This window comes from Lygodium microphyllum, chromosome 9 (genome assembly GCF_053477565.2).
Source record: "Lygodium microphyllum isolate KBCC chromosome 9, Lygodium_microphyllum_v1.1.10, whole genome shotgun sequence".
Taxonomy (NCBI): Eukaryota; Viridiplantae; Streptophyta; class Polypodiopsida; order Schizaeales; family Lygodiaceae; genus Lygodium; species Lygodium microphyllum.
In genome coordinates, this window is record NC_141143.1 from 152,455,137 (window position 1) to 152,474,298 (window position 19,162).

General features: G+C 40.7%; 1 protein-coding gene across 10 annotated transcripts in view; it reads right to left on the bottom strand.

Moving 5' to 3' along the window:
- LOC148031726 (Vacuolar protein sorting-associated protein 26) overlaps positions 1-19,162 on the bottom strand; it is a 151,595-nt gene that overhangs the window by 61,012 nt on the left and 71,421 nt on the right. For 9 of the 10 annotated variants that reach the window (XM_087685310.1, XM_087685312.1, XM_087685311.1 and 6 more), the window contains one exon: positions 13,611-13,700. The exons of the other annotated variant lie outside the window; for it this stretch is intronic. In XM_087685310.1, coding sequence (XP_087541436.1) covers positions 13,611-13,700 — 90 coding nt within the window. The remainder of the gene's footprint in view (positions 1-13,610; positions 13,701-19,162) is intronic. 10 annotated transcript variants of the gene reach the window in all.

Here is a 19,162-nt window from a genome sequence, read left to right on the forward strand (position 1 = left end):
TTCTCAACACCAGGGTTGATCTATGTTTTGCTGTTGGGCTCTTGGCAGGGTTCATGAGTGAACCTAAGACGGTGCATTGGCAGGCTGCTCAGAGGATACTTCGGTATCTGAGGGGGACGTCTGATTTGGGGATTCATTACCCCGCAGGGACAGATGGGTCAGATCTTGTACTTGCAGGTTGGAGCGACTCGGATTGGGCCGGTGACGTGGACCACAGGCGGTCTACAACAGGTTACTGCTTTACTTTGGGTGCAGGTGTTATTTCTTGGAGTAGCAAGAAGCAGCCCACGGTAGCCCTTTCGTCTACTGAGGCGGAATATCGGGCCGCATCTTCCACCACATGCGAGGTTGTGTGGCTTCGGAGATTGTTGGAGGAGCTTGGGTGCCCCCAGACTCGTCCTACATTGCTGCGATGTGACAATGAGAGTTGCATTGCCTTGGCAAGGAGCCCTGTTTTTCATGCCCGGACGAAGCACATTGAGATCCAGTACCACTTCATCCGAGAAAAGCTTTTGGATGAGACCATCACTGTGGAGTATTGCAAGACGGAGGATAATCTTGCGGATTTGTTTACGAAGGCGCTTCCTCAGGCTCTACTTCGGCAACATTCCAGATCCCTCAGGCTTCTGCCCTGTCCAGGCTCTGAGAGGGGGTGTCAGAGATCATAGCCTGTCCAGCTGCAGCAGTCGGACCAGCAGCACTGCTGCACAGTCGGACTGTGCAGTCGGACTGCCACGTGGCAGTCCGACTGCCTGCAGCCACTTATTCCAGGCTGCGCCCCAGTTTTGAGCCCCGTTCTAGGTGATTTTTCGCCTATTTATTGCTGACGTTTTCAGCAGTCTGCCCACTATTCTCTGTCGCAGATTACAGACCGGTGCCGTGCAGATCTCTGTCTCTGTTCGCAGATTTCAGACAGCAGACAGTGCAGACTGCAGCAGACTTCGAGGTGGACAGCAGGTCGCATCGTCGAGGTGGAGACACGCAGTCCAGCGCACTGCGCCCGTGTATATCTTTGTATTCAGCATTCTTTATACAGCAGATCTTCAGTGTACACTGTCTCTTTCTCTCCCTTCTCTCTCTGCGTTCTCTCTCTCTCAGTCCTACGCTTCCGCACCGCTGCACTCTGACACCAAGCCCCCTTCCAATGACCCACTATCTCATTGGTACCAACATACCATATGGGACACAAAGATCCTTCCATTGGATAGTCTCAAAGGGACCAAGAAGATCAGCTAGGCATGTACCTATAGGTTTGTTTGCATCTATCTTATCTTGACAACATATCATATAGCACACACTAAGTCAAACAATAAGCAAGATGCTCTAAAACATCCGCAATTGGCAAGAGGCCATGGCAAAGGAGTTTGAGAGCACTGATCGGAATGAAACCTAGACCTTGGTGGATTGTCTCAACCACAAGGTCATTGGGACAAAATGGATCTTTGAAACTAAACTAAAAGCTAATGATCCTTTGTATAAATACAAGGCTCTCCTTGTCGTACAAGGGTTTCAACAAAAGCAAGGCATTGACTATGAAGAAACCTTTGTGCCTATAGCACATCCTTTTGTTTGTTAGTTGCATTGGCCTCCCATCATGGTTGGCCTACCTATTAGGTGGACATCAAACGCGCCTTGAATGGTTATATGGAGGAGGAAGTCTATGTGGAGCAACTTCCCGACTTTTCTCTTCTAGACCATGGAGTTAAGGTCTTTCGTTTAAAGAAAGCCTTTTACGGGCGGAACTAAGTATAGTGTTCTTGTTTTTGTTGAATGGATGAGTTTCTTGAATCCCATGGATACCATACTATCTCTTATGACTATAAATTATAAATCAAAACCATTTTGAACGGGGTCATCTAAATTCTTCTTTATTCAATCACTGGCTCAAATTTTGCCACTACAATGGATATAAAGACAAAGGTCTGCTCTACTTTCAAAATGACTGAGCTTGATCAACTCTCTTACGTCTTGGGCATGGAGGTTGTCCCTCATGGGGATGAATCTTACCTAGGAAAAATATGCCCTTCAGTTTACTGGATATGTATTGCACCGACGGCCCATAGCGACACCATTAGATTCCATTATGAAACGATCTAAGGATTCTTATGCATAGCCTTTTGATATGGAATAGCACTTGTTGGTAATCTCATCATCAATCCGAAGACAAAGTGTATCAGTGTGCACTACCATTTCACCAAAGAGCATGTGATCAAATAATTTTACAAACATCTTGACCAAGTCATTCAACCACCTAATCCTTCAGTACCTTCCTCCATGGATCGGAGGGGGTGCTCCCATCCCTTCGACATCAGCATCATGTGGAGAGGGTGTATTCAATTAATTCCAATCTTGGATGCCATTTGCAGCCCTAAACAGGCATTACTTGTATCATTTATTAGAGTCTTGGCACCACCCGAGACACAGCCGAGGCACCACCCTAGAGAGTTTAGTGACTCATGTGCCTGTGGATAGGACATGGGCATTCATCCATCTTCACTTTACATTTACTCTCTCATTCATTTTTTATCATTCCCCCATTACACCTTCAGCCTTAACTGTCACCACTCTATAGAAACAGAATTTGTATTCTTTTTCATTAATTTTTCTATATAATGATTTATTAAATTTGTTTCCTTTGCACTAATTAGATATAAAGAAAAGTGCATTGGAGCTGGCCACTGATGAGTGGTCACAGGTTATGGTGGACCCACGCGGTGGGTTAGGGAAAAGATAGTTCACACTTCCACCTATATGGGCCGATTCGGCGCCTCTGACCAGAACTCGCGCATATCAGGGTTAAGACTCGCACACAGAAAGGATTGATGCCTTGAAGTGTGTGCTAGATCCGCCAGAACAGACAATTACAATCAACAAGATGGCATGATCATGAAATGCTTGTACAATGAGCATGTGTGGGCTGAAAGCTTGAAATGCACATTTCTTTGCATAGGAAAGTCACATGAAGATTCTGATACCGTTTTTGCGATGTACACGGAAAAAGCTTTTATATGACACCCATATTGGGAGGGGGGGGAGGGGGTCCCTAAATTTTAGGAGCCTCGAATTAGCCTAAAAATGCTAGTCCTAAAAAATAGGGATGTCATTCTAAAAATAGTAAAAATTCTGTACTCTGACTGTGCTTACTAAATTTGGTTATTTCTATTCTTGACAGTATTCAGCCCAAAAAGGAAGGCCATAGAGAAGAGACAAGTGTCAAGACACTTGTCACACAAGTTTCCAAGAGTCCTACCACTTGTCACATCTCATGACATGTGGCTGGACACTTGTGCTACTCCACTTTCCCCTTTTGTACTAGCTCTTCCCTCTCCTATAAATAAGAGCTCGTTTTTCTTCATTCAGCATCATTTTTCTTTGCTGTAAACTCATGTACAGCACCCATAGATAGCCAGAAACTGGCCCCATCCATCCCCATCATCATCCCCCACTTCTCCATTATCAAATTCCTTCATATTCCCTCTTCTATCACTACTATTTTACAGGACAGCAAGCCTGTAAATTCATTACAGCACCTCCTTCTCGAGCTCTTTCTTCCATTTTAGCAACAAGAAGCAAGCCCTATCCATGTACTCCTGATCAACAATGAAGAAAGGCTGATTTCCCCTCTTTCTTCTCTCATACTGTAAACAAATCAGTTCTTATCATTGCATAATAGATAATGCATGTGTGTTTGTACATCTTTGCATGATCTTGTGAGAGTGAGAATTACTTCTCCTCACTCTCAGGTTGATTGTAACTGAGCTCTTCCCTAAGGGACTTGGGTTGAGCAAAAATACATTCCTTCGGCGGGGGGGGTTGCCCATCTTCAACCCTCAATCTTTTCTCCATTCCTTTTACATTTTCATGGCTGTAATTTTGTGAGTAATTTTCATTTTCAGCTTTAAGTGTTCATTCTCTTTTATATTAAATCTCGAAAACAAGCGAATATCATAATTGTTAAGCATACTACGTTGTTCGGGGCGTTTACAATGGTATCAGAGCTTTGGCTCGGTCCTCACCCCAACACTGGTAGTGCTTACAATTATAAGTTTGTTTATTTTCAGCCCTTGCATTGAGTGCTTGAGCATATTTTTCTTAGAGTCTCAATGAATCAGTCGAGTGCTATCTTTCAAGCCATTCAAAGTCTTAGAGAGGAGAATCAACAAATTCGTGAGCAACTTCTCAAACTAGAAAAAGTTAAGAATCCCAAAGAATTCAAGAAAAGAAGCCCATCTGCTTCAAGGAGACAAAGCCATACCAATGAAAGGAGCCGATCAAAAAGTCCAACTACTTCTAAGAGGCAGTCCCATTCTACTTTAAGACAAAGAAAGAGATCGCGTCGAAGCTCATCCTCCTCTTCAAAGTCATCTGGCGCCTACTCTGATGGACCCTTTTCTAGTGATGAAGAGTCACACCCTTCTCATGGAAGACCTTATCATCGTCAAAGGCATTGACATTCTTCACCCTCGTCTCCATCTTCATCCCCATCAAGCACTTCATCATCTTCAACCTCAAGATCCGGGCCTGGACAAAGGCATAAGAAGAAGAAGAAGACTAAGTCACTATCTCAAATTGAAAAGAAGATCAAGTTTAGTATATATGATGGTTCCCGAAATCCTGATCTTCTTCTGAAGTTTATTCGTCAATTTCAAATTTTGAATGGTCGTGACAAGTATAAAGAAAAAGAAAAGATTAAGTTTGCAGCTTTACATTTGACCGACTTAGCCCATACTTGGTGGACGGGGTTGGAATATAATCATGGTGCCCCAAAATCATGGCGGTCCTTTGTTCACATGATACAAAGCCAATTTCTTCCTGTTCATTTCAAAAGAAATATAAAAATGGAATGGGATCGGCTTTGGCAAAGGAAAAATGAGTCACTTGGTGACTATACCAAGAGATTTTGGAAGCTACTTTTGAAAGGTCCAACATTTCAAGAAGATCAGCAATTCGAAAAAGCTTAGGAAGTTTCAATGAGGTTTGCATTTTAAACTTCGTACTGCTCTTAATCATTATCATTGTTCTAATCTCAGGGAACTCATTGACCATGCTGAGACATGGGAAATGGAGCACGATGGCAACAAATCATTCCAAAAGAATGATAAGAAGAGAGTAGCTGATGATGAGGAGTATTCAGCCCCAAATGAAGAACAAAAACAGCGGCAAAAGCAGCCATCAAATCAAAAGAAGATGAAGCCCTATGCACCTCCTAATGCTCCTCAATTTCGCTCCAATCTATACCCACAAGCAAAGCAACTTTCCGAAGAAGAAAAGCAGTGCTTCATGAAAGAAGAGAAGTGTTTTAAATGTGAACAAACAGGCCACATAGCGAAGCAATGTCCAAACAAAGGACAAAGCAAGGTTTCTGACAACAAGCCTAAGTCGCCAGTGAAAATCAATGCTATCAGTGATGTAGTTGCAAACACAACTCACACTCCAGAGATGCGCAAATTATTATAAGCTTCGGGACAGTTGCAAGGTAAGCAAGCACTATTCTTGATAGATCTTGGGACGAATGAAAATGTCATTTCCTTGCAATTAGCTAAAGAGCTTGGATTAAAGAATGAAGAGATGGACACTCCGGCAGAAGTTCGCCAAGCTTTAAATGCCGATGAAGGTGACACAGTGAAGACTGTGACACCCTACATTGGCAAGCTCAAGTTTCAAATTCAAGGCTACAGTGACAAAGATACCTTCTGTATCGGAGACCTTGATGGTTGCGATGTAATTCTTGGCATGCCCTGGAATCATAGAGTAGATTCAACCATCTTCTCTCAGAAAAAGAAGGTAAAACTCACCAACAAAGGCAAGAAGTACGAGATCCAAGCTGGAGTTTCTGGAGACACCATACCTATGGTAAGCCATATGCAAGTCTCTAGAGCAATTAAGGATTGTGTTCAATATTGTTTGTTTTATGTCACTGATGTAAAAGATAATATGAATGCTGAAAACCAAGAGCGACTTCAGCTCTTGGAAAAGTATAAAGATTGTTTTTCGGAAGATCTTCCTTATCAGCTTCCCCCAGAAAGGCCAGAAGACCATCATATTGATATTATTCCGGACAGTTCTCCTACTAATATAGCACCATACCGTGCCGTCCTCAACAAGAAGAAATCAAAAAGCAAGTCAAAGACCTACTCGACCGTGGGCTAATTAGGTCAAGTAGCTCACCATTTTGTTCACCGGTTCTTCTTGTTCAAAAGAAAGATGGCACATTCAGGAAGTGCATTGATTATCAAGCCCTCAACAAAATCACTCTAAAGAATCGGTTTCCTATTCCTAGAATTGACGACATTTTGGATCGTCTAGGAGGCTCAAAGGTTTTCAGCCGCATTGATCTAAAGAGTGGTTATCATCAAATTAGGGTAATATCACAAGATGTACACAAAACTACTTTCCGCACTTCATACGGTCTTTATGAATTCTTGGTGGTTCTTTTCGGATTAACCAATGCACCAGCCACCTTTAATCGAATGATGGAGCGCATCTTTAGAGAGGATCAACAATATGTCAGTACTTTCTTTGATGATATTCTTGTCTTTAGCAAGAATGAAGAGGAGCATCATCAATACTTGGAGATTGTTCTATAATTACTTCAACAAAATCAACTCTTGGTAAATGGTAAAAAGAGTGAATTTTTCATGCATAAAATAAATTACCTTGGGCATGTCATATCTTCTGAAGGGATTCAGATGGATCCTGAAAAGATCAAGATAATCCAAGAATGGCCTCATCTTCATGATGTACATGAGGTGCGATCATTTCTTGGCTTATGCTCTTATTACCGCCGCTTCATCAAGCATTCTGCACATATGGCTTCTTCACTTCATGACCTTAGAAAGAAGAATACCTCTTTCCAATGGAAGGAAAAAGAGAAGACAGCCTTCACAAAGCTGAAAACAGCTCTTACTTCTGGACCTGCTCTTATCATTCCAGGTTTGGTAAAACCATTTGTGGTGGAAGCAAATGCTTACGGTGATTGTATTGGTGCAGTGCTAAATCAAGAAGACCATGCCCTAGCCTTTGAAAGCCGCCGTCTAAATGATGTGGAGAAAAGGTATGACATTTATGAAAAGGAGCTCTTAGCAGTGGTTCATGCTTTAAAGATATAGAAACATTATCTTTTAGGCAATGAATTCCTTATTAAAACCGATCATCAAAGCTTGAAGTATTTCAAGACTCAAAAGCATTTGCAAGAGAAACATGCAAGATGGGAAAATTTCTTGTCTATGTTTCATTTTCAAATTATGTACACTGCAGGGAAACAAAATGTAGTTGCTGATGCACTTTCTAGAGTGCCTCGCATTGCAACTATTACAGTGGCTCATCATGAAGATTTTCAAACGATGAAGAATACTTATGATGAAGATACTGATTTTGCAGCAATTTGGTCAAATTTACAGCAAGGAGGTTCTCATCCAGATTATTCCATCAAAGACGGTTACCTTCTCATGAACAATCGCCTTTGTGTCACTCATCCTGTTCGACAAAAAGGTGCTTAAAGAAAGTCATGAACCCCCTTATGCAGGGCATAGAGGGAGGGCAGCCACTCTAAGTGCAATTGAGCACTACTTTTATTGGCCAACATTATGAAGAGATACACATAACTTCATTGAGGCTTGTCTGGTATGCCAAAAATCCAAATATGATAGGCAGAAGATTCCAGGATTGTTGCAACCTCTTCCAGTGCCCAAAGATCCATGGAAATCTATCACAATGGATTTCATCTCAGGTATTCCAAAAACACCTCAAGGTCATGATATGATTTGGGTCATAATTGATCGATTCAGCAAGCAATTACATTTTATTCCATGTCATAAAACATTGAAATCCACACAAGTTGCAAGACTTTTCATTCAACATATCTTCAGATTACATGATATGCCTTCTGAGATCATTTCAGATAGAGACTCCAAATTCACAAGTAACTTTTGGCATGCTTTATTTGAGAATTTGGGAACCACTTTAAAATCCTCCTCAGCTTTTCATCCTCAAACTGACGGCTAAAAAGAGGTGATGAATCTCACTCTTTTGGATATGTTAAAAGCTTATGTTAGTGAACATAAGTCACAATGAGAGAAATATCTTCCATTATTGGAGTTTGCTTACAACAATACAATGCACTCATGCACAGGGAAAGCTCCAAATGAAATAGTACAGGATAAAGTGATTCCTCCTCCAATTATTCGCACTAAAGATAAGATTTTTGCTGCTGATGAGTTTGCTTCAGATTTAAAACAGCAATGGATCAAGTTCGAGCCACTATCAAAGTTGCCCAATAGCGACAAAAGAAGCAAGCAGATAAACGAAGAAGACCTTTGGCTTTTGAAAAAGGTCAATATGTCTTGCTAAAGTTTGATAAAAGCAGGCTCAAACAAGGTTCCGGTCAAAATTCATCTTTTCCAAAGCTCTCCAGTAGATACTTTGGACCCTTCAAAGTGATTGAGAAAATAAATAAAGTTTCTTATCGACTTGAGCTTCCTGCTCATTGGAAAATACACAATGCTTTTCATGTAAGTTTGCTAAAACCTTACATAGGACCAGAACCAAAGGAACCCATTACTGAAGATCCCCCAGAAGTTGAAGAAACAGAGCAACTCTTGGAACCTGAACAGATTTTGTTTCACAAGGATTGAACCACGAGAAGTGGCCTTGCGACACGAAAATTCTTACTAAAATTCAAGAATCTACCCACAATAGATGCACAGTGGGTAGATGAAAAATTCATGAAGGATTACCCAGACATTCTTCAGCCATATCAAGAAGCTTTTTAGCTGAGGACAGCTGAATAAAAGCCAGAGGGCTGTCACAACTCTATAGAAACAGAATTTGTATCCTTTTTCATTAATTTGTCTATATAATGATTTATTAAATTTGTTTTCTTTGCACTAATTAGATATAAAGAAAAGTGCATTGGATCTGGCCACTGATGAGTGGTCACAGGTTATGGTGGACCCATGCGGTGGGTTAGAGAAAAGATAGTTCACACTTCCATCTATATGGCCCGATTGGACGCTTGTGACCAGAACTCACGCATATCAGGGTTAGACTCGCACACAGAAAGGATTGATGCCTTGAAGTGTGGGCTAGATCCGCCAAAACAGACAGTTACAATCAACAAGATGGCATGATCATGAAATGCTTGTACAATGAACATGTGTAGGTTGAAAGCTTGAAATGCACATTTCTTTGCATAGCAAAGTCACATGAAGATTCTGATACCGTTTTTGCGATAAACACGGAAAAAGCTTTCATATGACACCCATATTGGGAGGATCCCTAAATTTTAGGAGCCTTGAATTAGCCTAAAAATGCTAGTCCTAAAAAATAGGGATGTCATTCTAAAAATAGTAAAAATTCTGTACTCTGACTGTGCTTACTAAATTTGGTTATTTCTATTCTTGACAGTATTCAGCCCAAAAAGGAAGGCCATAGAGAAGAGACAAGTGTCAAGACACTTGTCACACAAGTTTCCAAGAGTCCTACCACTTGTCACATCTCATGACATGTGGCTGGACACTTGTGCTACTCCACTTTCCCCTTTTGTACTAGCTCTTCCCTCTCCTATAAATAAGAGCTCGTTTTTCTTCATTCAGCATCATTTTTCTTTGCTGTAAACTCATGTACAGCACCCATAGATAGCCAGAAACTGGCCCCATCCATCCCCATCATCATCCCCCACTTCTCCATTATCAAATTCCTCCATATTCCCTCTTCTATCACTACTATTTTACAGGACAGCAAGCCTGTAAATTCATTACAGCACCTCCTTCTCGAGCTCTTTCTTCCATTTTAGCAACAAGAAGCAAGCCCTATCCATGTACTGCTGATCAACGATGAACAAAGGCTGATTTTCCCTCTTTCTTCTCTCATACTGTAAAGAAATCAATTCTTATCATTGCATAATAGATAATGCATGTGTGTTTATACATCTTTGCATGATCTTGTGAGAGTGAGAATTACTTCTCCTCACTCTCAGGTTGATTGTAACTGAGCTCTTCCCTAAGGGACTTGGGTTGAGCTGAAATACATTCCTTCGGGGGGGGGGGGGGTTTCCCATCTTCAACCCTCAATCTTGTCTCGGCAGTCAATTAATACTTAATGCCTCTCTCATCACAAAACTCCTCAAAGGCTTTAGATACATATTTACGCCCATTGTTATATCGAAGACATTTCATCCTATACCTAGACTAGTTCTCAACAAGAGCAAGCCAATGCTAAAACGTAGCCAAGACTTTTGATTTTTGCTTTATGGGGTATTCCAAGTCCTTATGTGAGTAATTATTAATAGAAGTAACGAAATACTCCGCGCCACCTAACAACTTGCAAGGCATAGATTCATAAACATCGAAATGAATAAGAGCCAGAGACTCACCCATATGCGTAATGCTAAACTTCTTATGCAAACTACACGTCTGCTTGCCCCATAAAGACAATGATCAAAAGAATCAAAACACTATAGTTAAGGGGCGAAAGATACTGCGAACAAGTAAGCATTTTCATTCCCTTTAATAACACATGTCCAAGGCAACGATGCCATAACGATACATGTGGTACTACAGTCACAACCAAAACATGGTCGATAGACTAAATACAAGGGATCAAGAGTGCCACACTTAGCACCTCGTGCTAAGACAAGATTTACATGAGCAATCTTCCATGAGGAATCACCAAAAGAGACAACATAGTTTACATCATCCAACTCTCCAAGAGAAAGTAGGCCTTTAGTCAAAGCCAGAACGTGGCGTATGTCATGTAAAGTAAACACTGCCTGAAGGAAACTGCAACTGGACATCTCCAATACCAACAATATCTAATGCCAAGTCATTGCCCAATTTGATAGATCCTGTCATACTACGATAGTAGTGGAACCACTATTGATGAGGGGTAACATGAAATGAAGCACCTGAATCAATTAGCTAGCACGGAGCATAGGTGTACGAGATATTAATCAAATATGAAACATCAAGAGAAGAAGTTGCAAGTATGTAATCCTCATCAAAATCAACATGTATGACATTAATCTCTTCAATCTTAATGCTCGACTTGCTAGGGACAATGTTGCGATCATCAGTCTTTTCCTATACTTTGCCTTTTTTCTTCTCCTTGTGCTTGTCATCACGCATTTTACGGCATTGTGGCTGAAAATGACCTTGCTTCCCACAATAATGATAAGTTAGTGCGAACTTATGGCCACATGACTTACTACGAGACTATCCATGTGACTAAGAACGAGACTTCTAAGAGTCTCTTCCACGGCGGTTATTACCGTTGTTACCATTATTGCCTCTGACCGTCAAAGCATTAACAGTCTTTCTGTTAACCTCTTCATTCAAGAGTACACCCTCTATATCTTGTAATTTCAGCCCATCAGAAGGTATATTTGCACACATAGCAATACAGAATGTGTCCCATGACACTCAAGCAATATAACCAACATGAACAAGGGAGAAACCCATTTAAGTGTGCAGACATGGAAGTCCCCTCCATCATATGAAGGTCCATGAGTTGCTTTAGCCAATACATTTGCGAAGTAGGACTTCTCCCATAACTATCGGGCAGTCTACCCTTGAGAGACAACATTATAGAAAACCTGCTTAGAGAGTGACAAAATGATCGTAGATTTACACAACTCATCTAGTTCAGTCTAATCCTCTGCATCAAATCGTTCGTGCTTTACATCCGCAAGTCTCAATGGCTTAATCTGCACTTTTTTGCACTAGAACCAGTCTAATTTATGTCTTTCAATAGCTATAATTTGTACCATCCAACTTATCAATATTGAAGATAGCACTATCATTCGACCCACCAGCCATAATGTAATGGATGAAAGCATAGTCCAAGACAAACAGATTGCTGTAAATGACAGCAAAACAGGCCAAAATCACAACCAAAATAGTGCATGACAGACGAAAACCTACAAAGAGTAGGGCTGTCCACTAACTACCAAAGAATGGCGGTCAAGTCAAAGCATTTTCCCTCATAAATGATGCATAAACTTGCAATTACAGCAAGCTGAAAACAATGACCGTAGTAAATCCAATGCAATTACAGCAAGCTGAAAACAATGACCGTAGTAAATCCAAAGCCAGGTGTGAGCAATAAACTGATATAATCCAAACTGTAACTACCAAGTGTATCCTACAAGAAGTGGGGTATGAACAAACCACTAGCAACCACTGAGCATGCGACAAGTATTGAGAATTGTCAAACTCAATGTATCAGAGTGGGATACATCCAATAGGCATAACTATCATGCATAAAGTAGGTCTCAAGATAGCAGAAGAGAACTGCTAGATACACAACTGATTGAGCAAGTGTAAAGAAGCTCAACACATAGCCAAGCAGAATGAATACATCACTAAAAACAACCTGACAGAGATAGGTACTAGCTCAAAGCATGAATCAAATCAGCCCACTAAGCGACAACTACATCCAAATAGCATTTGGAGAGCACATACATAACTCAACCAAGTCCCACGATCACACTGAAGTAAGCTCAACTGCATAAACCCAAAGCTCTCCTCAAATGCAAAATAGCTAAGTAGCTCAAGTGACTCCCACTGGAACAAAACCGAATGCTTAATGAGCAATGCAAGCTCAAAATATCAAGTACATGGCCATCCAAAATCCTACATACATCAAACATAGAGCCGAGAGCATAAAACCCAAGAGAATCTTCAAGCCCGTAATGTCAATGATCACTATAGCAACTAGCTAAAGCTGTCATACATGTAACCAAGCTCAAATGCGAAGCTCAAGACATTCCATAAGCATATCCGCGTGCATAGCATCAATGTCATACATCAATACATCCACTGAAGTACCCAAATATCATCAAATGGCAATTGGCATAGAGTTTCACAGTCAATTAGCTTGTTGTAATAGTATACAGCAAGTATGTATTTTTTCTGCAGCCATCATCTGGAGCTGCTCCGGTTTGCATTTTCAGCATTGTGCAGACTACCCTGCTACCACTACCTGTTTTCAGCCTCACAAGCGCTGCCTACTGCATTTCAGGATCCGTTCAGAATACAACACTCTTTGAGTTCATCTCTACCTTGATCCACACACTGACACAGAGGTTTGAGGTCATTGTATTCACTTAGCATGGTGTGTTTTCATCATTCATTCACATCTGTCTGAGTTACTCTTCACCTTTGAGTTCTAAAGTTTATCATTTGTGCTTTGTCATACACTTTGTGTTTATCTTCTTTGCTCAAGTATTTCTTTACAGGGGAAGGGGCAAAACCTAGGTGCAGATGGCTGGACTTCTCGTGAGCAATACAACAGGGGATGGTGGCAGGATGGCAAGGATGCAAATGGAAAGGAGGCACAAAGGCAGCACAGGCGGAAGGGCAGTGGGCTAGTTGCTGGCTGGCAGGTGCCAGGCAGTGGGCCAACAGTCAGTACAAGGGGCTCATCTCATCAGTATCCCTTCTGCTTAATGGAGCTATTATAGTTATCAACCTTCATAATCGGCATGTTTCTTTTCTCTTCCCCCCTCAACAATCAAGTGATGGATTGTTATATGAGTTTGGTTGTAAAAAGAAAACACATGGTACACAACTCGCAGTAAGTTCAAACTCCTCAAACATAACACTTTTTACCACCTGAATATTGATGCAAGCACCATGGTAGGTCTCGTAAACAGTGTTGAAAGAGCCACCTTTTGGTACATCAAATGCAATGTTGAATAGAATCTGGAATTAACATGAAGCATCAATACTGCAATTGTGTTACAACACTACAAATATTTTTAAACATTAAAAGGAAAACCCCACTGCAAACTGCAAGCCCATTTTTCAAAAAGCAAAAGAGCCAAGTGCTGCCGTACTAGCCCAGCTTTCAAAAACTAAAAAATCCATCATTCAAGCTTGGGGATTCTCCATTTGTAAAATTCAAAATTCCAACTGAAAACATCATTATGCACATACACTAAAAATGTTTTTCAAACTTGAAAGAAAAACTCTAGTGCAAATTGCAATCCCATTTTTCAAAAACCAAAAGAGCCAAGCACTATCGTACTGCAAACTGCACATCCACCTTTCAAAAAGTAAAAAAGCCATCATTAAAGCTTGGACAGACAAGAAATTCAAGACACGATTTTAAAAATACAATTCTCCATTTATAAATTTCAAAATTCCAACTGAAAATATTCCTATGCAGCCCAAGCAAACAAGACCAATCTGGACAACAAAAACAAGTGCAGATAACTCAAATCCACATACATACTATAAAATTGAGGGGTCTGATTGTAACTGCATCAACTACCTCAACTACAGTAAGCCGCCAAACAAGCCACCAGAAGGAACAAGAGCATTCCAAGACAATGCCGGAACTGCTGCCTCTTTCTACTTATTAGAAGTGACATCTCCCTCATGTGCAGCTGTTGCTCCTTCCCTCTCCTTTTCTCCATGTTCTCCACTCCGCTACTGCATCAACCACGGCATTGGATTACCAAAAGTTGCACTGTTTGTTAAGCAGCCTAATCTGCATGAAGCCAAGTGATGCCTCCTAGAGCTGATTTTGGCATCTCATGTGTCATCGATCGAATTGTTGAACCCTTCCTTCTATGTTTTGCCCATTATGGTGTAATCTTTGGGCAGCCAACACCATTCACTTGAGTTTTGCCTATATGTGTTAACCAGTGTACTTTCTACATGTTGCACATATACTAGGCATTTCATGGTACAAACCTTGGGCATGAGAGCTGTTGTCCGTGGGAGCTAATAAGAGGTTATGATTGTTGAACCCTTGGCACTTTTGCGATGGTTAGCATTGCAAAGAAATGCTGGGGCAAACAAAGAGAAACAAAGAGAAACAAAGATGGTATGGCAATATGATGCACATAGTGCAATGAATGCTCAATGAAGATGAGTATACAGCAATGTAGGTGATACAAAGGGGCCTAAACCCGAGTGTCTCAACAAGGACCAAGGCAGAGAACAACTCCAAGTGTCTATTGTACTCAAGACAAATCCCAAAATGCAGTAACGGCAGCAGTATACTGAGGGTAATGATGGTGCAGACAGCAATAGGGAGCAAAACACAGGCCTCCAAGCAGCTAGATGTATCATATCAATGAAGGCTCTAGGCAATAATGCAGGTATGCCGGCTGAAAACACAGCCCAATCAGGTCACAAATGAGGATGGAATGATGATGTCAGCTGGTTGTCCACCAAATGTTGTAAATGCAGGCTGCACAGGGGAAAATGCAGACTGAGGCAGCTTGGAAGGGTGGCGAACAGCAGCCAGCAGCTGGGTGATGATGAAGACGTGCTATGTTAAGATCCTCTAGGGCTGGCAATGTCCTCTGGGGACAGGGAAGCAACATCCAATAACTAGCAGCTGATCTCAAGATAAGCAAAAGAGGACAGTCGATCATCACAAGCGTGCTTTACACTTTGCAGAGGGCCATTATGTATTGCTGCATTTTAAAAAGACGGCTGAAAAAGATGAAGGGCAAAGAGTGATTGTATCCAAAGCTATCTATGAGATACTATGGACCATTTCAAGTGTTGGAGAGGATCATTGATGCATTCTATTGACTGAAATTGCCTCCACACTGGTGGATACACAATGCCTTTCATGTGAGCTTCCTTAGGCCTTTTCATGGTGATGTGCCAGAGGATGTATCTGCAAAAATTCAGCCTGAGGTTGAAGGGCTCGATAAAATACTAGTACCAAAGCAGATTTTGACAAACAAAGAGCAAAAGATTAGGGATAAGGTTTCTAGAAGGTACTTAGTGAAGTTTCACAATTATTCACCGATGGATGCCAAATGAATGGAGGAGGACGACTTGGCAGACCATCCTTACTTGTTGCAGCTTTACGTTGGCGCTTTCCCAGTTAGAGCTTGGGCTCAACCAAGTTCAACAGAGCACGGGTCGAGAGTATTACCTTAGGCTCATGAGGGAGCTAGTACCTCTGCTCCTCATTGATGGACAGCTCTAGATGTAGTGGATCTCGGATGTATTCAGCATACATTCCAAGTACTGTAACTGACAATATATTTGCCAAGAGATCACTATTCAATGTACTAGTTACTATGTTTGGTATGCACGTGGGTATGGTTTTCACTCCAGCTCTGAAATTGTACATTTACATTGATTAATCATCATCGGGGATTGATTAAAGAGTGCTTTTAGTATATGATCATTACTATTCAATGGTATTCAGCTAGATTTGTGGATAGGAGCATATGTTATGATGCCATTGATGTTTTAGCCATGGTTTATGCTTGGTTTATGCTACGCTATGTTTTGGTTTTGCCTGATGAGTTGAGCTCATGAGAAATAGACATGTCACATGATAATCTGGCAATGTTTTTGAGATTCTTTGCGAGTCTTATGTTATGTTATTTTGGCTAGTAATTTTCAACGTGTGTTGGACATATGGAATGATTGAACAACAGTGCACAATGTTGTGTTAAATATGATGCCTTATGAAAATTCTAATCCACTATTTTGCTTTTGATGCATCTAGCAATGCAATCAAGAACTTAACATGTATTTTTTAAACCTCACTTAACATGCGGATTAATTTTTAATCATGTGGTTAAGTAAATGTTGCACATGTGAGGTGTAACTAGGGCTAGAGTAAATTTACGAGCCAGAGCCCGAAGGAAACCATGGGATGTCAAAGGCAAAAGTTGCTATAAGTTATACTGCATAGGTACTTAGCAATATCTGGTGCCAATTGTTGGCCTAGGTCATTCATTCGGTCATAAGTGTCAGTTGTTGGTGACACTAGAGAAGTGGTGTTTAATGATACCTAACGCCAATCTAATGGTCAAAGATGGCACAGAGATACTCGGGAATGGAAGTTGCCTAGCCAATTTAATTATTAGCTAATCACATTATTTTTCTAGCCACCAAAATAATTATTAGATTAATTTTCAATATTTAAAGATTGAACATTAATATTTAAGTATGGATAATGCCAAAAAACCCATTTGGGAAGGTTGCCATTCGGCAAACTTGCCCATGAAGGTTGGTGGCAGGCTAAAGAAGAGGATAAATGTAAAAATTATGTTGTGAAGAGAGCTGTTGAAGCTCATTGGAACTGTTTTTCTTCCCTTTTCCAGCCGGAAAGAGCAAGTTGGCTGAAAGCAATTGGCTACAAGCGACAGCTCCTGGGGATCCCCAAACTACATGCAACAGTATCTGGGCTCCTGGCAGCAACATTTATTTCATGCAACAGCGGGAAGAGGGTTTCCAACAACAAGCGACAATAACTACAAGCTGTTGAGACAAGGCAACAACAATAAATGACTCATTTTCTTCAGTTCTTTGTGAAGAAAGTCTAAATTTTCTCTCTCCTCAACATTCTTTCTCATCTCCCAACCTTGCTTAGAAGATTACAACATCGAGATCACCAAAGGCTAAGAAATTTCAGATTTCTCTGCTATAAACCCTAATCTACAACACAAATTAGGATTTAGCATCAACTTCAGGACGCATGCCAAAAATTGGAAGCTCCAAGACTTGGATTCAATAGGGTTGAAGCTGTTTTCAGTCAAATTCCAATGGAGGGACCAACAAATCAATGAATTTGGCGCATTTTCCATCTCCATCAAAGCAGGTGAAGACCAATTGATTGCTCGAATCAAGGGGCAAATCAGATTGAAGACTTGTTGCTAGTCATTTTGGATAGCAAGGAGAGTTGGAATACCAAAAGGGATTGGGAAAATCCCATTGTACATCAACTTCTTTTTCAATTAAGTTAAAGAAATACCGAAAGAGGTGCCAATTTTGGGGCCAACAAGATGTCCATTGTCCAAGATTATGAGTTAATTTGCATTTCTCAGTTTTGAAATAAATGTTGTTGCGGTAACTAAGTTGTAATCAGGGAATTACCCATCCACAAAAGGAAGGCTAGCTTCACTTAGATTCTACCACCATCTAATATATCAAGGCCCAACTTTGTTCCACATTCGAGATGCCTGACCTTGGTTAGTTGTCCTATTTCTTCGAGATGGAGAAACTATGTCACTTGACCCCACTATCAACTTATCTAAGGATTTACTAGATTAGTCCTTCAATGAGCACACCTGTAGATCTATTGTAGGAAAACTTCTCTAGTTGATTCTTACTAGGCTTAATCTTGCATACTCTATTTCTTTACTTAGTCTGTATTTCAATGCACCAAAAATGTCACATTGGATTGCTTGTATAAGTGTTGAGATATGTTCGGTATAATTTTTTCTTATAGGGGTTTTCAAGTATGCTCTATCGCATTCCTGATTATCCAAATGCTTACAACGAAGAAAATGCTTTAAGTCTAACTTATGCATAGTTGTCAAGTACGAAAGGTATAACACAGTAGGGTACGATAAAATATAATACTAAATGGTACCTTAAGATTTTATAAGGTACGGTACAATATTAGTACGAAAAAAAAAACTTGATTATTTTGGACTAAAGATAATAGAATACATGTTTCAAGTCTAAATAGCAATGATATTGAAGTATATAAGATGAATACTTGAGGGTAAAATGCCAAAACTTGATGTTGCATGTGCAACATGCACTACTGCTACCAACAACTTACAACTACACAGATGGGAGTAGATACATCATATATGAATGATCAAACAAATAAGAGAAGTGTCGGCTTGAGAGAGCAAAGGTTGAGAGAGAGGGAGAGGCTAGAGAGAGAAAGAAGGTTGAGAGAGAGAGAGAGAGATGAGAGGCTTGAGAGAAAGAGGGTGTGAGAAGCTTGAGAGAGAGAGAGAGAGAGAGAGAAAGAGAGGCTTTGGGGAGAGAGAAATAAGAAAGAAAGAAGAAAAAGAAAATTGTAGGCTTGACGAAGAGTGGCCAAGAAGTGCATGTTTTTTGTACTAAATCGTACAAATACATACAGTACAGACCAATCTATACTACATACGGAGACAACCCTAGATTATGGTTATGGTTTACTTTTGCAAGAGGACACTAATTTGAACCCGGCTCAAGATCTAAACCCTCATCGACCTCACGGTAACTACATGTTCTTGTTGGGCACTACTCCTATTTCTAGGTCAAGCCATAAGCAAAAGACAACCATTGCTTCCACAATTAAGGCACAATATCGAGCCCTCTTTGAAGGCACCAACATTAAGGGAGAGTTTCGAGCCTACTTTGATATCACCCTAGAGGTGCTCTACTTGAGGGGACTCCTA